We start from the raw sequence: 12,281 nt of genomic DNA on the forward strand, positions 1-12,281 counted from the left end.
CCTGTTTGTAGTGGAAGATGCTTGCACGGCTCCCTGTTTGTAGTGGAAGATGCTTGCATGGTTCCCTGTTTGTAGACCTCACAGTATACCTGCCTCCCACTCAGCTTGGCCATGTTCTTGCTTCCTCGAGGAGTGAACCCAGCCACCCCCTCCCCACTCCTGCAAAATGAGAGCTGTGATTCTGGTCCCCATGTATCTTAGGGTGACCTCTGAACACTGCCAAATACTTTCAAAGCCACAGACTCATTCATTCACTTCCAGACAGCACTTGAAGGAGACCACTAGAAGGCTGTAAGGATAAGGCACATACTTGGGGGCTGAACTGGGGCTAGCACCTTCTTTGTCTTCAGAACAGTTTCTGGGGCTGACTGAAGGTCATGGCTCCTACCTCTCTCTGAGGCTTTTCTCCTCAGTTCTCTCACAGCCCCCAATTTCTTCAACTGAATAAGTAGTTGGTTGATGTAAGCTTCAAAAAAAAAAACCACAATTTTTAAATTTAAGTTTCTTTACCGACTTTTAAAATGGGCACAAAGGAAATTCATATACAACTAAATATCACATGCACACTTTTCTCAAACACTTCTATTCCTGCCTTCTATGGAAGGAGAAGAAAACAATGGTCAGAGATCTTCCCTAAGAACAAAGCAGGGAGCCTAAAACAAAACAAAACAAAACAAAACAAAACAAAACAAAACAAAACAAAACACCTCTGGGCTTGGGAAGAATTTTAAAAAAACCTCTGGGCTTGGTTCCAGTGAACCAGTGGAAACTCACTGGTTCAGCCTGGGAATGGCCGGTTCTACCGTGTTCCCATGAACTAAGGCTTACCTAATGATAGCACCCTCGCCTAACTCCCCCCAGCTCTGAAACATTCAAATCTTCTAAAGCAGTAGATCAGAGATAAAGCTATATTGAAATTATAGTCTTGTGCCTGGACAATTGTTTCAAAAATAAACTTTCCAATTCAAAGTTGTCACTGTTACTGCTGGCAGTAGAATCTTATTTTCTTATCATTCTCTCTTTCTTAAATTGCCTGATGACTGTGACCTATAGAACTGAGGGCTGGTTCATCCAGCAATTTACAACTAGAAAGCCTAAGTCCCAGGATTCAGTCATATGAGACAAATTGTGACTAGATGCCTGTAGCATTCTCCACCTTCTTCCTGATTCCATGTTACTGAAGACATTTAGTTCATTTTTATTGGGCAATTTATAGTTACTTCTTAACATTTTAATTTATTCTATTGTGTTTTCAAGAGATACTAGTATAACTTTCCAAAACGTCATAAAATCATAAGTGATTTTCATAACCTAGTAGAAATCATCTAAAGTCAGCACGACTAGAACATAGAGTTACGACGTTAATTATTTCAAAACAAAGAGAAAAGATGCAGTGAGCATCATGGTATTTTGAGGTGGATTACACAAAGGCCAAGCCACAAAAAATGTTGGAGGGAAAAGCCCAATTTAAAAAATGGCATCACATTAAGATAATCATATTCTCTACATGACTATATCCATTTACATGCTTAAAATATGTTAATCTACAAATGCCTTGTTATCTAATTTCTTAATTTTCCCCTATTTTGTTTCAATGAATGTCTTAATGACTAGGAGCCAGGGAAGGCTGGTGTCAGAAACGACGGTGTCCTTCCCTCCGGTTCCCTTCCATTTCTTCCTAGTTCTCTTTCCCCAACAGATCTTACTTGTTCACTTGACAGCCTGGGGTCTTTTCGAAACCCTCCTTTGTTCTACTTCTGCTTAGACAGTTCCAAACAAAAAACAAAAACGAAAGCAAACAAACCTAGCTCTTTAATGAAAGAGTAGATTTAAAAAACAGTAGATTAAGAGTAGATCTAGAGATCACTTCCATGTTACTATTTTAAAACTGTAATGTTGATACTATTTTAATGTGAGTCCAGCAGCAAAATAGCACATGAATGTCATACGTATTTGCAGAGAAAAGATAATCTTTCAGAAGATAGACTGTCATGGAATTAGTATCCTTCACTGGTATGTAAAATATTCTGGAGACTGTAAATAAAACAGAAAAATGCACTAAGCCGTTCCAAGGCTGTCTGGGAGATGCTGTAGATACATCCTCATCTCTGTGCCCTTTCCCATCTAATCATTCCTAAATCTCCACACAGTATTTTTCCCATGTCACAGTCTGTAGCAATATCCCATATGTTTGGCAGCCTCTCCCTCATAAGAAGAAATTTCCAATTAATTTGGCTGTGAAGTTTTGCTCTATTTGTCTATCCTCCAGAACCAATCCCTAACCCCCAACATTATAATTAAAGCAAATTATAATTTAAGGGCATCTGGGGGTGAGGTACTGCAGTAAAACATCTGTGGCTGGACCCAGCTCGACAGAGAGAAGATAATGGGGAATCTGTTTTTGTTTTTTTTTTAAGTCTAGGAAAATAGTAGCAGACGCAAGAACCCACCTCGCAGGATGGCCATCCAGTCCATCCTTAACACAGTTAACCACGTACATTTTGCAAGGGAGAATCAATTTCAGTTTTGCCAATTAAGGCCAACCTGGCTACCTACCATCACCAACTGCCTCAGTGGTTGACAGATATTCCATTTTGAGGAGGGACCTCTATAAAACCCAAGGGGAAAAAAAAAGTCAACCTCACTACTCATACCCATTTGCAGCTGGTCTCTCTCCCTGCCACAACATTGGTAGGAGGCAGCGCCAGGGCAGCATCCTTCCTAGACCTGGGACCTTGTGTTGTCAATCCCGTTGATCCTGCACCAGGAACAGGAGATGGGTCCCACAACCCTGAAAGGTTGCTGGCACACCACCGCTAAGAAACCCCCTGTGCTGTGAATTTCAGCTTGATCCCACGTTCCTGCAGAGATTTTGAAGAATAGGAGGGGTGGAGGAAGAGATATGGGGGAGGGGAGTATCCAAGAGGAAAGAGGACTTTCAAGCCACCAAGCCAGGGTGGGCCCTGTCTGCACACATCTGTATTATGCGTATTGCTAATACTAATTCCAGGAAGGAAGGAAAGGCAGAAACCCACTGTAAAGGTAATAGGGCCTCCATCAAGCCATCTCCAACTGCATGTAGATGTGCCCTGTGCCGCCACAGCAAACTGCAGCTTCAGAGTCTCTGATCTAGGGTTTTCCAAAATGGGTAACAGCTCACAGGCCTTCCTCCGCATCAGCTTCGTGCACCCAAAACTTCTCAACTCTATTCTTGATAAATTTCCCTAATTGTAAGAAATGACACAAGATCCCTTCATCCAATCCTCCCCACCTTCCCCCACTTCTCCAATTAGAAGAGCACCCGCATTGCCTAGCTAGAGAACCCCACCATGTCGGCCCCCCCAAACCGGAGTCTCAAAAGACATTTTTTTAAGGGAACAGAAAGTACCCTTAATCCCAGTTAATCCCAGTTAATTAATTGCCCACTCCTGTAGGACTGCAAGCGGCTGTCCTTGCTCCTGGTCTCCTCCTCCGCAGCACCGGGCACTCTCCCGCTGTCCAGCTCACCCGCTAATGCGGGTGGCAAGTAATCGCTAATTGACTGTACCTTGGAGTGAAAGCGCACTAAAACCCGAAGCAAATGGGAAACGGGGACAATGCAAATATTTAGGACTTGAGGCTGTCTACACCTGGTCAGAGGGGTCATCAGGTCACTGTTCAAACACGGTCGCCCATGTTTTTGTCTACGCAATTGGAGAGAGATTGCTTTGTGGGGGTCCCACCTCTCCTGCTTCCCGCTTCACCTGCAGAAAGACTCAGGCTTAAAAATCATTCTGGAATTTGCGGTCAGATTGGGGAGCTCAACGAGTCTGGAGGACTCCCGGCTCCCTAATCCCCACCGTATTCAGCCCACATTCTTGCCTTAACCTCCTTTGTCAGGGTGGAGGTCGTCCAGGCAGGCTCGGCCGCCTGCCCTCCGCTAACTTCCTGCGGGTTTTATCCTACGCCTTCTTTCCTAATAATTCTTTGTCATTAGTTGGGCCTTCGGATCTTTTTAAAATCACATTGCCCTTGTTGTATAAAAGTAACCTAAATTTTTCTTTCTGTCAAAGTCCGGTCCTAAGAAAAGCGGATCCTGGAGTGGCACCGGATGCCTGGTCGTAAACCAGGTGCTGCCTTCTGGAACCGCGTGTGTCACTCACGACCGGTGCGGGCTCGCCTTCGCCGGCAAGGGGTTACCAACTGGTCCGCCCCGGCCCAAGCATCACCCTCTGTCCACCGAGAGATCTTGATTTGTTTTCTTAAGACTGTGGGGTTCCAGCCCTTCCCAAGTCCTCAACAAGGGAGCCGAGATTCGAACTCCGCGAAAGGAGCGGGCCGTGCGACCCTACTTCTGGCCGCCTCCTTGATCGGGGAGGAAGCAGTGGCTTCCAGAAGGCGAGCAGCGTTTCCCAAGAACGGCGGTGTCCTGCGGGAGCTCCCGTCTTTACTGGAGCTGGGCGCGAATTGAGTGCGGGCCACCCAGGAGGACTCAGCGCGGCCTCTTTGGCACCGTGAGCTCTGACACTCGAGCACCTGCTGCTCCTCCCCTCGCAGAGACAGTCAGTCCTGGCCAAGCTCAGAAACAAGAAACGCGTCCCAGGCTTGGCCACCGCAGTTAGACCAGACCTCCGGATACCAGAAGGAATCCAGAAGAGGGAGCACGAGCGGTGACGAGGGTAGAAAAAAGGGCGCAACCAGGGGCTGTGGCCACAAGCACTCTCGCCCTCGTCCCACTCTAACTTGCCATCTCACTGTCCTGGACGCAGTGCGTGCAAAGTCCCGAAGGACAATCGCGGTGGCACCTGCCTACACCGGCGACTGTCCCCCAAACCCAGGGCACAAGTGGAGCACACACTTGCAGAAGCACGCGCCCCCTGCAAGTGCGCGAAAAGGAATCCGGCACTGTCGCCAGGGCCACCCAGGCCCATGGTGCCCGCAGGGCAGACAGAGGTCACACGGGTCACGCTCTCAGACCCAAACATGCCACTCCCGCCTAACACCACTACAACCAAGCAAAGTAGCCAGCACCAAATTAGAGCCGATCCCCTGCCTCACTCCCGACTCTGCTGCTTCCTGGGACATTGAGGAACTGCTGCGCGCAGACCTTTGCCCTTCGTCCACGTCACCCTCTCTACCGCGGCATCCCTGATGAGGGTTAATCGTTAAATCTACAGCCGGGACAGAAGGGGCCGCGTTGCTCCCCAAATTTCCCTCCGCCCTCACTGCCGTCCAAAAAGGGACTGCCGGAGTCAGCTCGACCCTTCGAGCTCTAGACAACCCGCTGTTGTCCTAACTTAGAATTGCTGTCACGGGGGTCTCTTCACGTTGTCTTCTAAGTCTGGCTGAGGGTTGGGCAGAGTTCAGCAGTTAGGGAAGGCAAAACTCAACTCCCCAGGCTTGAAGCGCTAGCGGGGATAACCTTCCTGAACAGGGAAAATAAAATAGGTTCAGTGTGTGTGTGTGTGTGTGTGTGTGTGTGTGTGTGTGTGTGTGTACGGGAGTCCTGCATCGTACTGCCCGACTGTAATTCCGTATCATATCGGAATCTGTTGACTTTCTTCCATGTCTACATTCAGTTTTTGTGGGTGTCTTTCTTCCGCCCCGAAACAAATCAGAAACGGAGGGAAGAGCAGCGCTCAGCTCACGACTTCGGAGAGAAGTCCTGACCTGGAAAAGAAGTTCTTCACCCCAAAGGCAGCGGTCAGGATTCTAAACCCTGCTTGGAGGACAGGACTGGGGACAGGACCTCCGCTCCTGATTTTACCACTCCCGGACCTTGGTCCTTTCCTTCTCCTGCAGCGGTTTCCCCCTCTTGTCCGCCAGCAGTCCCCGGATTGTCAGTTTTCACCACCCTTCCCCTTGATGCCTGGGAAGACAAGTGAAGATGGGTTCAAACCCAGGGCAAAGGGCAGACAATGCTCCTCATATTCCTATGCATCTCAACTTTTCTAAATGTCTTTTAGTGGGGGAGAAGGGCCAGGCCAACGACGGTAGGGTGGGGAGATACCGTGAGGACTCTCTCACCTGCAGCCCCGAACACATCCATACCGCCCCCAGATCGACACCTACATCAGCTTTCTCAAAATGACATAGAAGTAACCTTTGGGGTGTCATCAAAGGAACGCGAGGGCCACCCACCTTAAGGAGAGGTAGTTTGGAATTCCTTAGAAAGCACAAGGCCGGAAGGGAGAACATGGCACCAAAGGGAGACCTAAGCAAGGGGGACCCTTCTTCTCTACCCTCGGTTGCTTTAGACATCACTGCCAGCCTTCTCTTCCCAAATCCTTCCAAAGCCAACATCTGGACAGCTGCTGGTAGAGGCGCAGTTTATCAGAGAAAAGCGTTGTCTGCATCCTGCTCGAGGCCATCTGACCTGTGAGACCAGGCAGGGACCTCTGAGGGATGAAGGGCAAAGGTTGCCACTATGCAAAGAGGAACCAACCTCCGGACTGACCTGTGGCAGAGCAGCACATAAGAGCTATAGCATTGTGGGCAGATCCTGGAGGAAGCGAGATTACACACCGGTGGAGACATTTTCCTGAGGAATGTGTTTTTACCAGTCCCCAAATATGCAGGGTGATAGTTCCATTTCTCCCCTCCTTCCCCCAAACCCCTGAATTTAAAATCTGAAGAAAAAAAAATCCCTAGAGTCTGGGGCATCAGGGGTACCTAGGTTAAGAATCCATATACTACTGTCAAGTACTCCTAGTGGTGGTTCTGAGAGATGGAAATACAGGCAGTATCTGTGAGGAAGGGGGTAGATCCGAATTTGCTTGGCCCGCTGGAGGGTCCATCTCCCTTGAAAGAGTCTCTCTGTGCTATATCTTTTCTAGGGGTTGAAAGAGTCCTTAGCCCTGAGGTTATCCCATGTCTCCTCCACGTCCAAGGATGTACCCCATACTCTTCCAGCCTGGTTCTTAGATCATTAAGCCCTACCATAAGGAAAGAGGAGATTTATGTCAGTTGAGAGGAGGAACCATTCCAAACCCATCACAGGGTAAAGCTGGTAGAAAGGTAGGTTTGTAGGGGGAAGAAGAATAGGGCTGAAAGAAAAGAATTCTGAACTCTTTCAGGGTTGGACCCTTCAGTCTTGACTGGTGCCTTCTCCAACCTATCTCCTCTTTCTTACACAGAACCCATGAAAGACAAAAAGAAGGGTTGATGCCCCTTCTTGGTTGGCTTTGCCCTTAGAAACCACTCGAGTGAGTGGGCTCTCTCTTTCCCTCCCCCTCCCTAGCTTCTTTTCTCCCTCTCCGCCCACAGTTATTTTCTTTGCCTCCTTAATTGTTCTATATAGTATGAGTCCAGACTCAGCCTTTGGAGAAGTGTATGAAGCTAAAATGATTTCCGTATCTTTGTAGCAAAGCAGGTTCCTGACATTCAACATCCCTGAGCAAAAGACACAAAAAATCAAGACAAGATGAATTTTGTACATGGCAAAACAAAAACAAAACAAAACAACAACAACAAAAACATGTACCGTCAGAAGACAGTTCAGAATCCAGATAGGACATCTGTGGAGGAAGTCATTAGAATACAGGTGTATTAAGTATAGAGGACGAGAGTCACACACTCCCACATCCTTTAGCCATTCATAGACTGCCCTCACCTGTGCAGCCTAGCTACAAGTAGTTTAAGAACTTGAGTAACTTAGAAAGGGTTCGCTTTTCTGTTTATGCAGGAGGTGAGAACCTATAAGCTCTCCCTTGGTGGGCTGATGGAAGCAGTCACCAACACTGCCTACAGAATAGTTAACAGTCCAAGGTGCAGAGAACTTTGAAACTGTTCGCCAGCAGGTGACAAAAAAAAAAAACAAAAACTGTAGGCTACAATCGAGGATCGATCTAAAACAGTCTCGAATGAAGCTATCTCTTCCATTTTCTTCTCAAAAACTTTACAGTAAAGCTCAAGACACTGGCTGGACAGCTTGCCGCGAGATTTGCTGATACAGAACCCCTGTGATGGAGAGGCAGGGCGCAGGAGGGCGCGCTGCTGCGCCCTGGATCGTAGGTAGTCTCCATCCCTGGGTAAGCCTGCTCTTACTTACAACAAACTCCTACTGCATCACTAAAACAGTTGTAGGCGGAAGTACACTCTCTTGGCAAGCTCATCGAGGGAACCGTTCATTTCTCTAGGGTGCCCAGGGGCACTTAGTCCAATGCAGCTGGGCTCAGACTTAACCTGGAGCCCGCAAGCACGCGCTAAGCTGAAGAACCTGTTCAGGTCTCTGAACAGATTCCTTCTCTCTGCCTCTCTGTTCAGGAGTCAGAAACAGATTCCCTCCCGGAAAATCTGTGCGGTGTATGCACATCCATACACACCAGAAACCTGGGGTGAAAGACCTGCCTTAACTAATTGCATGCTCTGGAAGAAATTGAGAGAGCTAGCAAACTGTCCACACGCCTGAATCTCCCCGTTCCAACCCCGCGCCACTAAGATTGCCTACCCTCGCCTAAAGCAAAGGCTGCACGCCGAGTCCACAACTTCGTTCCAGAGCTTCTCGCCGCTGCATTCCTCTGCTAGCTGGAATGTAGCGAGTGCATTCGCTCACTCGGAGCAGTCTGTCGGCGGCGACACAGGCGGCGGGTGCCCGGGGCAGCAGCAACTGGGGACTCAATCAAGTGCTAGAACTGCCGAAACCGAGAGTATGGCAGGGGGCTTCTGCACAGCCCTGCGACCCGAAGCGCGCTCTCCAACTTCCCGCCAGCTGGGGTAAAGTTGCACCAGCGATTCTGCGAGCTTTGGCCATTGCCGCGAAAGGTAATCATTTGGGGGACCACTTTTGCCCTCGAGCCTGGCCTGTAGCCGGAAACCTCTGTTGTCCCCAAACAGCATCCTCCCCATAAAAGCCACGGCCCAAAGAAGCTACTTTCTTTACCGCTGGGCCCTCCACGGTCAGTATCCCGGAAGCTTTCGTATTCGATCCCAAACAGCCAAGAGCCTAGCCCTTCAAACACTGACTGGTAGTACCCCAGTTCTGTGACTGCCTCTGCACCCTGACCCCTCCCGGCCAGTGCCACGAGCCGCGTCCGGCCTCCCCGCACCCGCTGAGTCTGTTAGCTGTCTTGTTATCAAATTAAATCAGCGAGAAAGGAGAGTGTCTTACGTTGCATCGGCACACCGAGCATCTCCGGGAGCCCCTTGACAGCCCCCTCCGCGGGGACAGCCGCGCTCTGCATCATCTTGGAGCCAGAGGCAGCAAGTCGCAGTCTACCGAGATCTCTCGCTCTCTCCCTCTGGCTGGATTCGGAAATTTGAAAATAATAATAATAAAACCAACCAGGCCGCTGAAGTCACAGAGGAAGCCGAGCCCTCCGCCTCTCCGGGAGGACTCCACAAGCGGGCCGGCCCCCTCCCCCCGCCAGTCCTCAGGCTGTTTCAAATCCCTTTGATCTCGCTCTCCCGGGCTGGTGCTCATCCCGGGTTGAGGAGACGCTGTTGCTGCGGCTCTGGCTTTTTCCCCCCCTCCTCCTCCCTTCCCCGCCCTCTCCTCTCCCCCTCCCCCTCCACCCTTCGCGTGCCGGCTGCCCGGGAGGCCGCGGTCACCCAGGCATTTTTGATTCATTCACACTGCAGGAGCGGCCGTGACGTCGCTTTCCGCAGGGAAGCCCGCCCTCCAGCCAGTGCTGCCAACGGGGGAGCCCGCGGCAGACCCCCGGCTGGCCAGAGTGGAGGGCGAAGAGGGGGGGAGTTCGGTAGCCCCGAATCTGATCGGAGGTGCGGGAGGGCGGGGCCGCGTGCGAGGGGCGGGGCCCTCAGCCCCTCCCCCACCCCGCCGTGCGGGCTCGCGCCCCGGTATAAATACTGCGGCGGGCTGGGTCGCGGCAGCAGGTGGTCCCGGAGCGCGGCGACCGCAGCCGGCAGGTCTCTGCGGGTTTGGGGGTTTCCCGGCTCGTCCCCAGCATCTGTCCTCTAGGATCAAGGAGGGGGCGGGGTGGGCCAGGACCCCGCAGACCCCCGGCTGGCGCTCGGAGTTCAGAGCTTCTGCAACCCACCGAGCGTGTTCTGTAACTGGATGATTCTATCCATCCTCCACTTTTTTTTTTTTTCCTGGCCAATTCCTTTCCGGCCGGTACTAACCAGACCCTACTCTCTCTCCCCCGCGTCTGGCTGAGGCTGGGCCAGGGACAGCTCGTACTCGGTCGGGAACGCGCGAGTCACGCAGCGGGCCGCCGCGGGGCCGGGTGGAGGAAGGCAGCCTGGGTCCGCGCACGGAGGTGGTGGGGCGCGGGTCTCCGTGCGCGCCCACACTCGCCTCGGCTTTCTGCCACAGTCGGCACTCTCGCCACCCCGGGTCCAGTCCTAGTCCCACGCCTCCCCGCCGCGGGGCCTCCCAGGTGGGTCTCCAGCCGGCATCCACCCAGATCCGCCCTCTCTGGCTCCTGGAGACCGCTCGGCGCAACCGGCTGCTACCGCGGGCACTTTGAACGATCCCCGGCCGCGTGTGCGCTGGGCAGAGGCGTGCGCCCGGCCCCTGGGGCTGACCAGCGAAGACACACACACACACACACACACGCACACGCACTCATTCCCCCCATGCTCCTTCCTGGAGGCAATAAAGCAAAGATCAATGTTGGGAGGAAGTCTCTAGCACTTTTTCAAACACTCGACGCCTCCTGACCGCAGGTGCGAGAAACCTACAGGGTCAGCCCTAGGCCCAGCCACCTCGACACTACCATCCCTAATTTAATTGCCGATTTCAAGTCAGATGGGTCTTTCCAGCCCAATAGGATCCTGCATAGGCGTGAAGGGGGACGCTGCGCTGAGAAGTTTTTTGTTTTTGTTTTTACTGCTGGTGTTTTAGGGTTGGTGATGGAGAAGGATGGACAGTAATAGTAGGAGGGCGTGACTGTGTGTGCTACTTAGGATCCGTGTCCAATGAGGTCATAGCGACTTCTATGAGTCCTGGCACTAACTAGGGTCCTGTCTTGCTGTTTACTGTGAGATGTCTACACACATTGAGAGAATAGAATGCTAACTTCATCAGCAACCAAACACATAGAAAACAAAACAGTGTAGCCCCCACCGTTTTGTTTATCGGTTTGTTTGTTAATTGACCACCTGGGAGGTAATAGGGTTTCAGTTGGTTAAGGATGTTTATAGATGGTTCGCTCACAGGCATTGCTGGTGTCTTTATAAACTATTAATATCCATTTGGGAAGATATTTGAGGATATTTATCTAAACCATACATTTTTCCTATATTTTAGTTCATGTAATTCCATTTTGGGTGTTTAATACACAAAAGTAACCTAGAATAGTTTTTAAAAGATTCATACATGAAGATGTTTATTACAGCATTATAATCTGGAGGGGAAAATTTACCTAAATACCAACCAAAAAAAATGTTTAGAGAAGCATTTTAGATTTGCTAGGTATTATCTTAAGTAATCATTGAATCTGATTATAAGGTCTAGCAACATAGTAATTCTATGACAGCCAGTAAAAAATGTTAATTAATTAGAAAAGCAGTGATAATACCCATTATTCATTTGGGTGTGAAGAAAGCAGGAAAAATCATAGTGAGAATATAAATGTCTTCTAATGGCATATTGACAATAGTTTGTCTGTTTTGCACTACTGGGGATAGAATTCGAAGCATTGCATCTGCTGGGCAAGTAGGCATGGGCTCTACCATGGAGTTCTATCCCTAGAAAAAAAGAAAGAAAGGACAGGAAGGAGAAAGTAAGATGAAGAGAGAGACTGGGGCGGGGGAGAGCTAGTCAGCAGAATGGAGCAAACTGAATGCTATGAAGTCACTAGAAATAACAAGAATATCTGATAATGTAGAAAATGTTAGGTATTATATAGTAGAAAGTTGGGAAAGAAATTATAAAACAATATGAATTTGAGAATTTAAAAAAATCATAACTAGAAAAATATGCTAAAATGTAAAAGTGGTTACCTATATAGCAGATACTTTATTTTATTCTTTTTGCCTTCTTAAAGGCAAATTATTTTGCCTTTATTATATTCTCACAGTATTTTACAAAGCAGGGAAAACTGATAAAATTGCTTTTAAAAATAGAGGGGGAAAACAGTAGGAAATATACCAAAATACTATTCAAAAATCTATTTTCAAAGCATATTGGAGAAAAGTGTTATGAAGCAATTTTTTACATTCAAGATTTTCTGTTATGTAGCTATATTTTTCAATAAGGTTAGTAAACAATATTCCATGTAATGACATGTTCAGTAAATATAGTACGTACTCACACATCGAGGATGTCATGTAGCCTGGGTTACCTTGCTCTGGTTTTTTTTTTTTTTTTTTTTTTTTTTTTTTTTTCGAGACAGGGT

At 49.1% G+C, this 12,281-nt stretch overlaps 1 protein-coding gene across 2 annotated transcripts in view; it reads right to left on the reverse strand.

Annotated features, from left to right (window-relative positions):
* Lhx4 (LIM homeobox 4) overlaps positions 1–12,281 on the reverse strand; it is a 48,827-nt gene that overhangs the window by 29,848 nt on the left and 6,698 nt on the right. The window contains exon 1 of one of the 2 annotated variants that reach the window (XM_028761033.1): positions 9,089–9,314. The exons of the other annotated variant lie outside the window; for it this stretch is intronic. Coding sequence (XP_028616866.1) covers positions 9,089–9,164 — 76 coding nt within the window. The 5' untranslated portion in view covers positions 9,165–9,314. Of the gene's footprint in view, positions 1–9,088; positions 9,315–12,281 lie in introns of those variants that run through there. 2 annotated transcript variants of the gene reach the window in all.

The sequence above is a fragment of the Grammomys surdaster genome, unplaced genomic scaffold, assembly GCF_004785775.1.
Source record: "Grammomys surdaster isolate TR1022 unplaced genomic scaffold, NIH_TR_1.0 130, whole genome shotgun sequence".
Classification (NCBI taxonomy): domain Eukaryota; kingdom Metazoa; phylum Chordata; class Mammalia; order Rodentia; family Muridae; genus Grammomys; species Grammomys surdaster.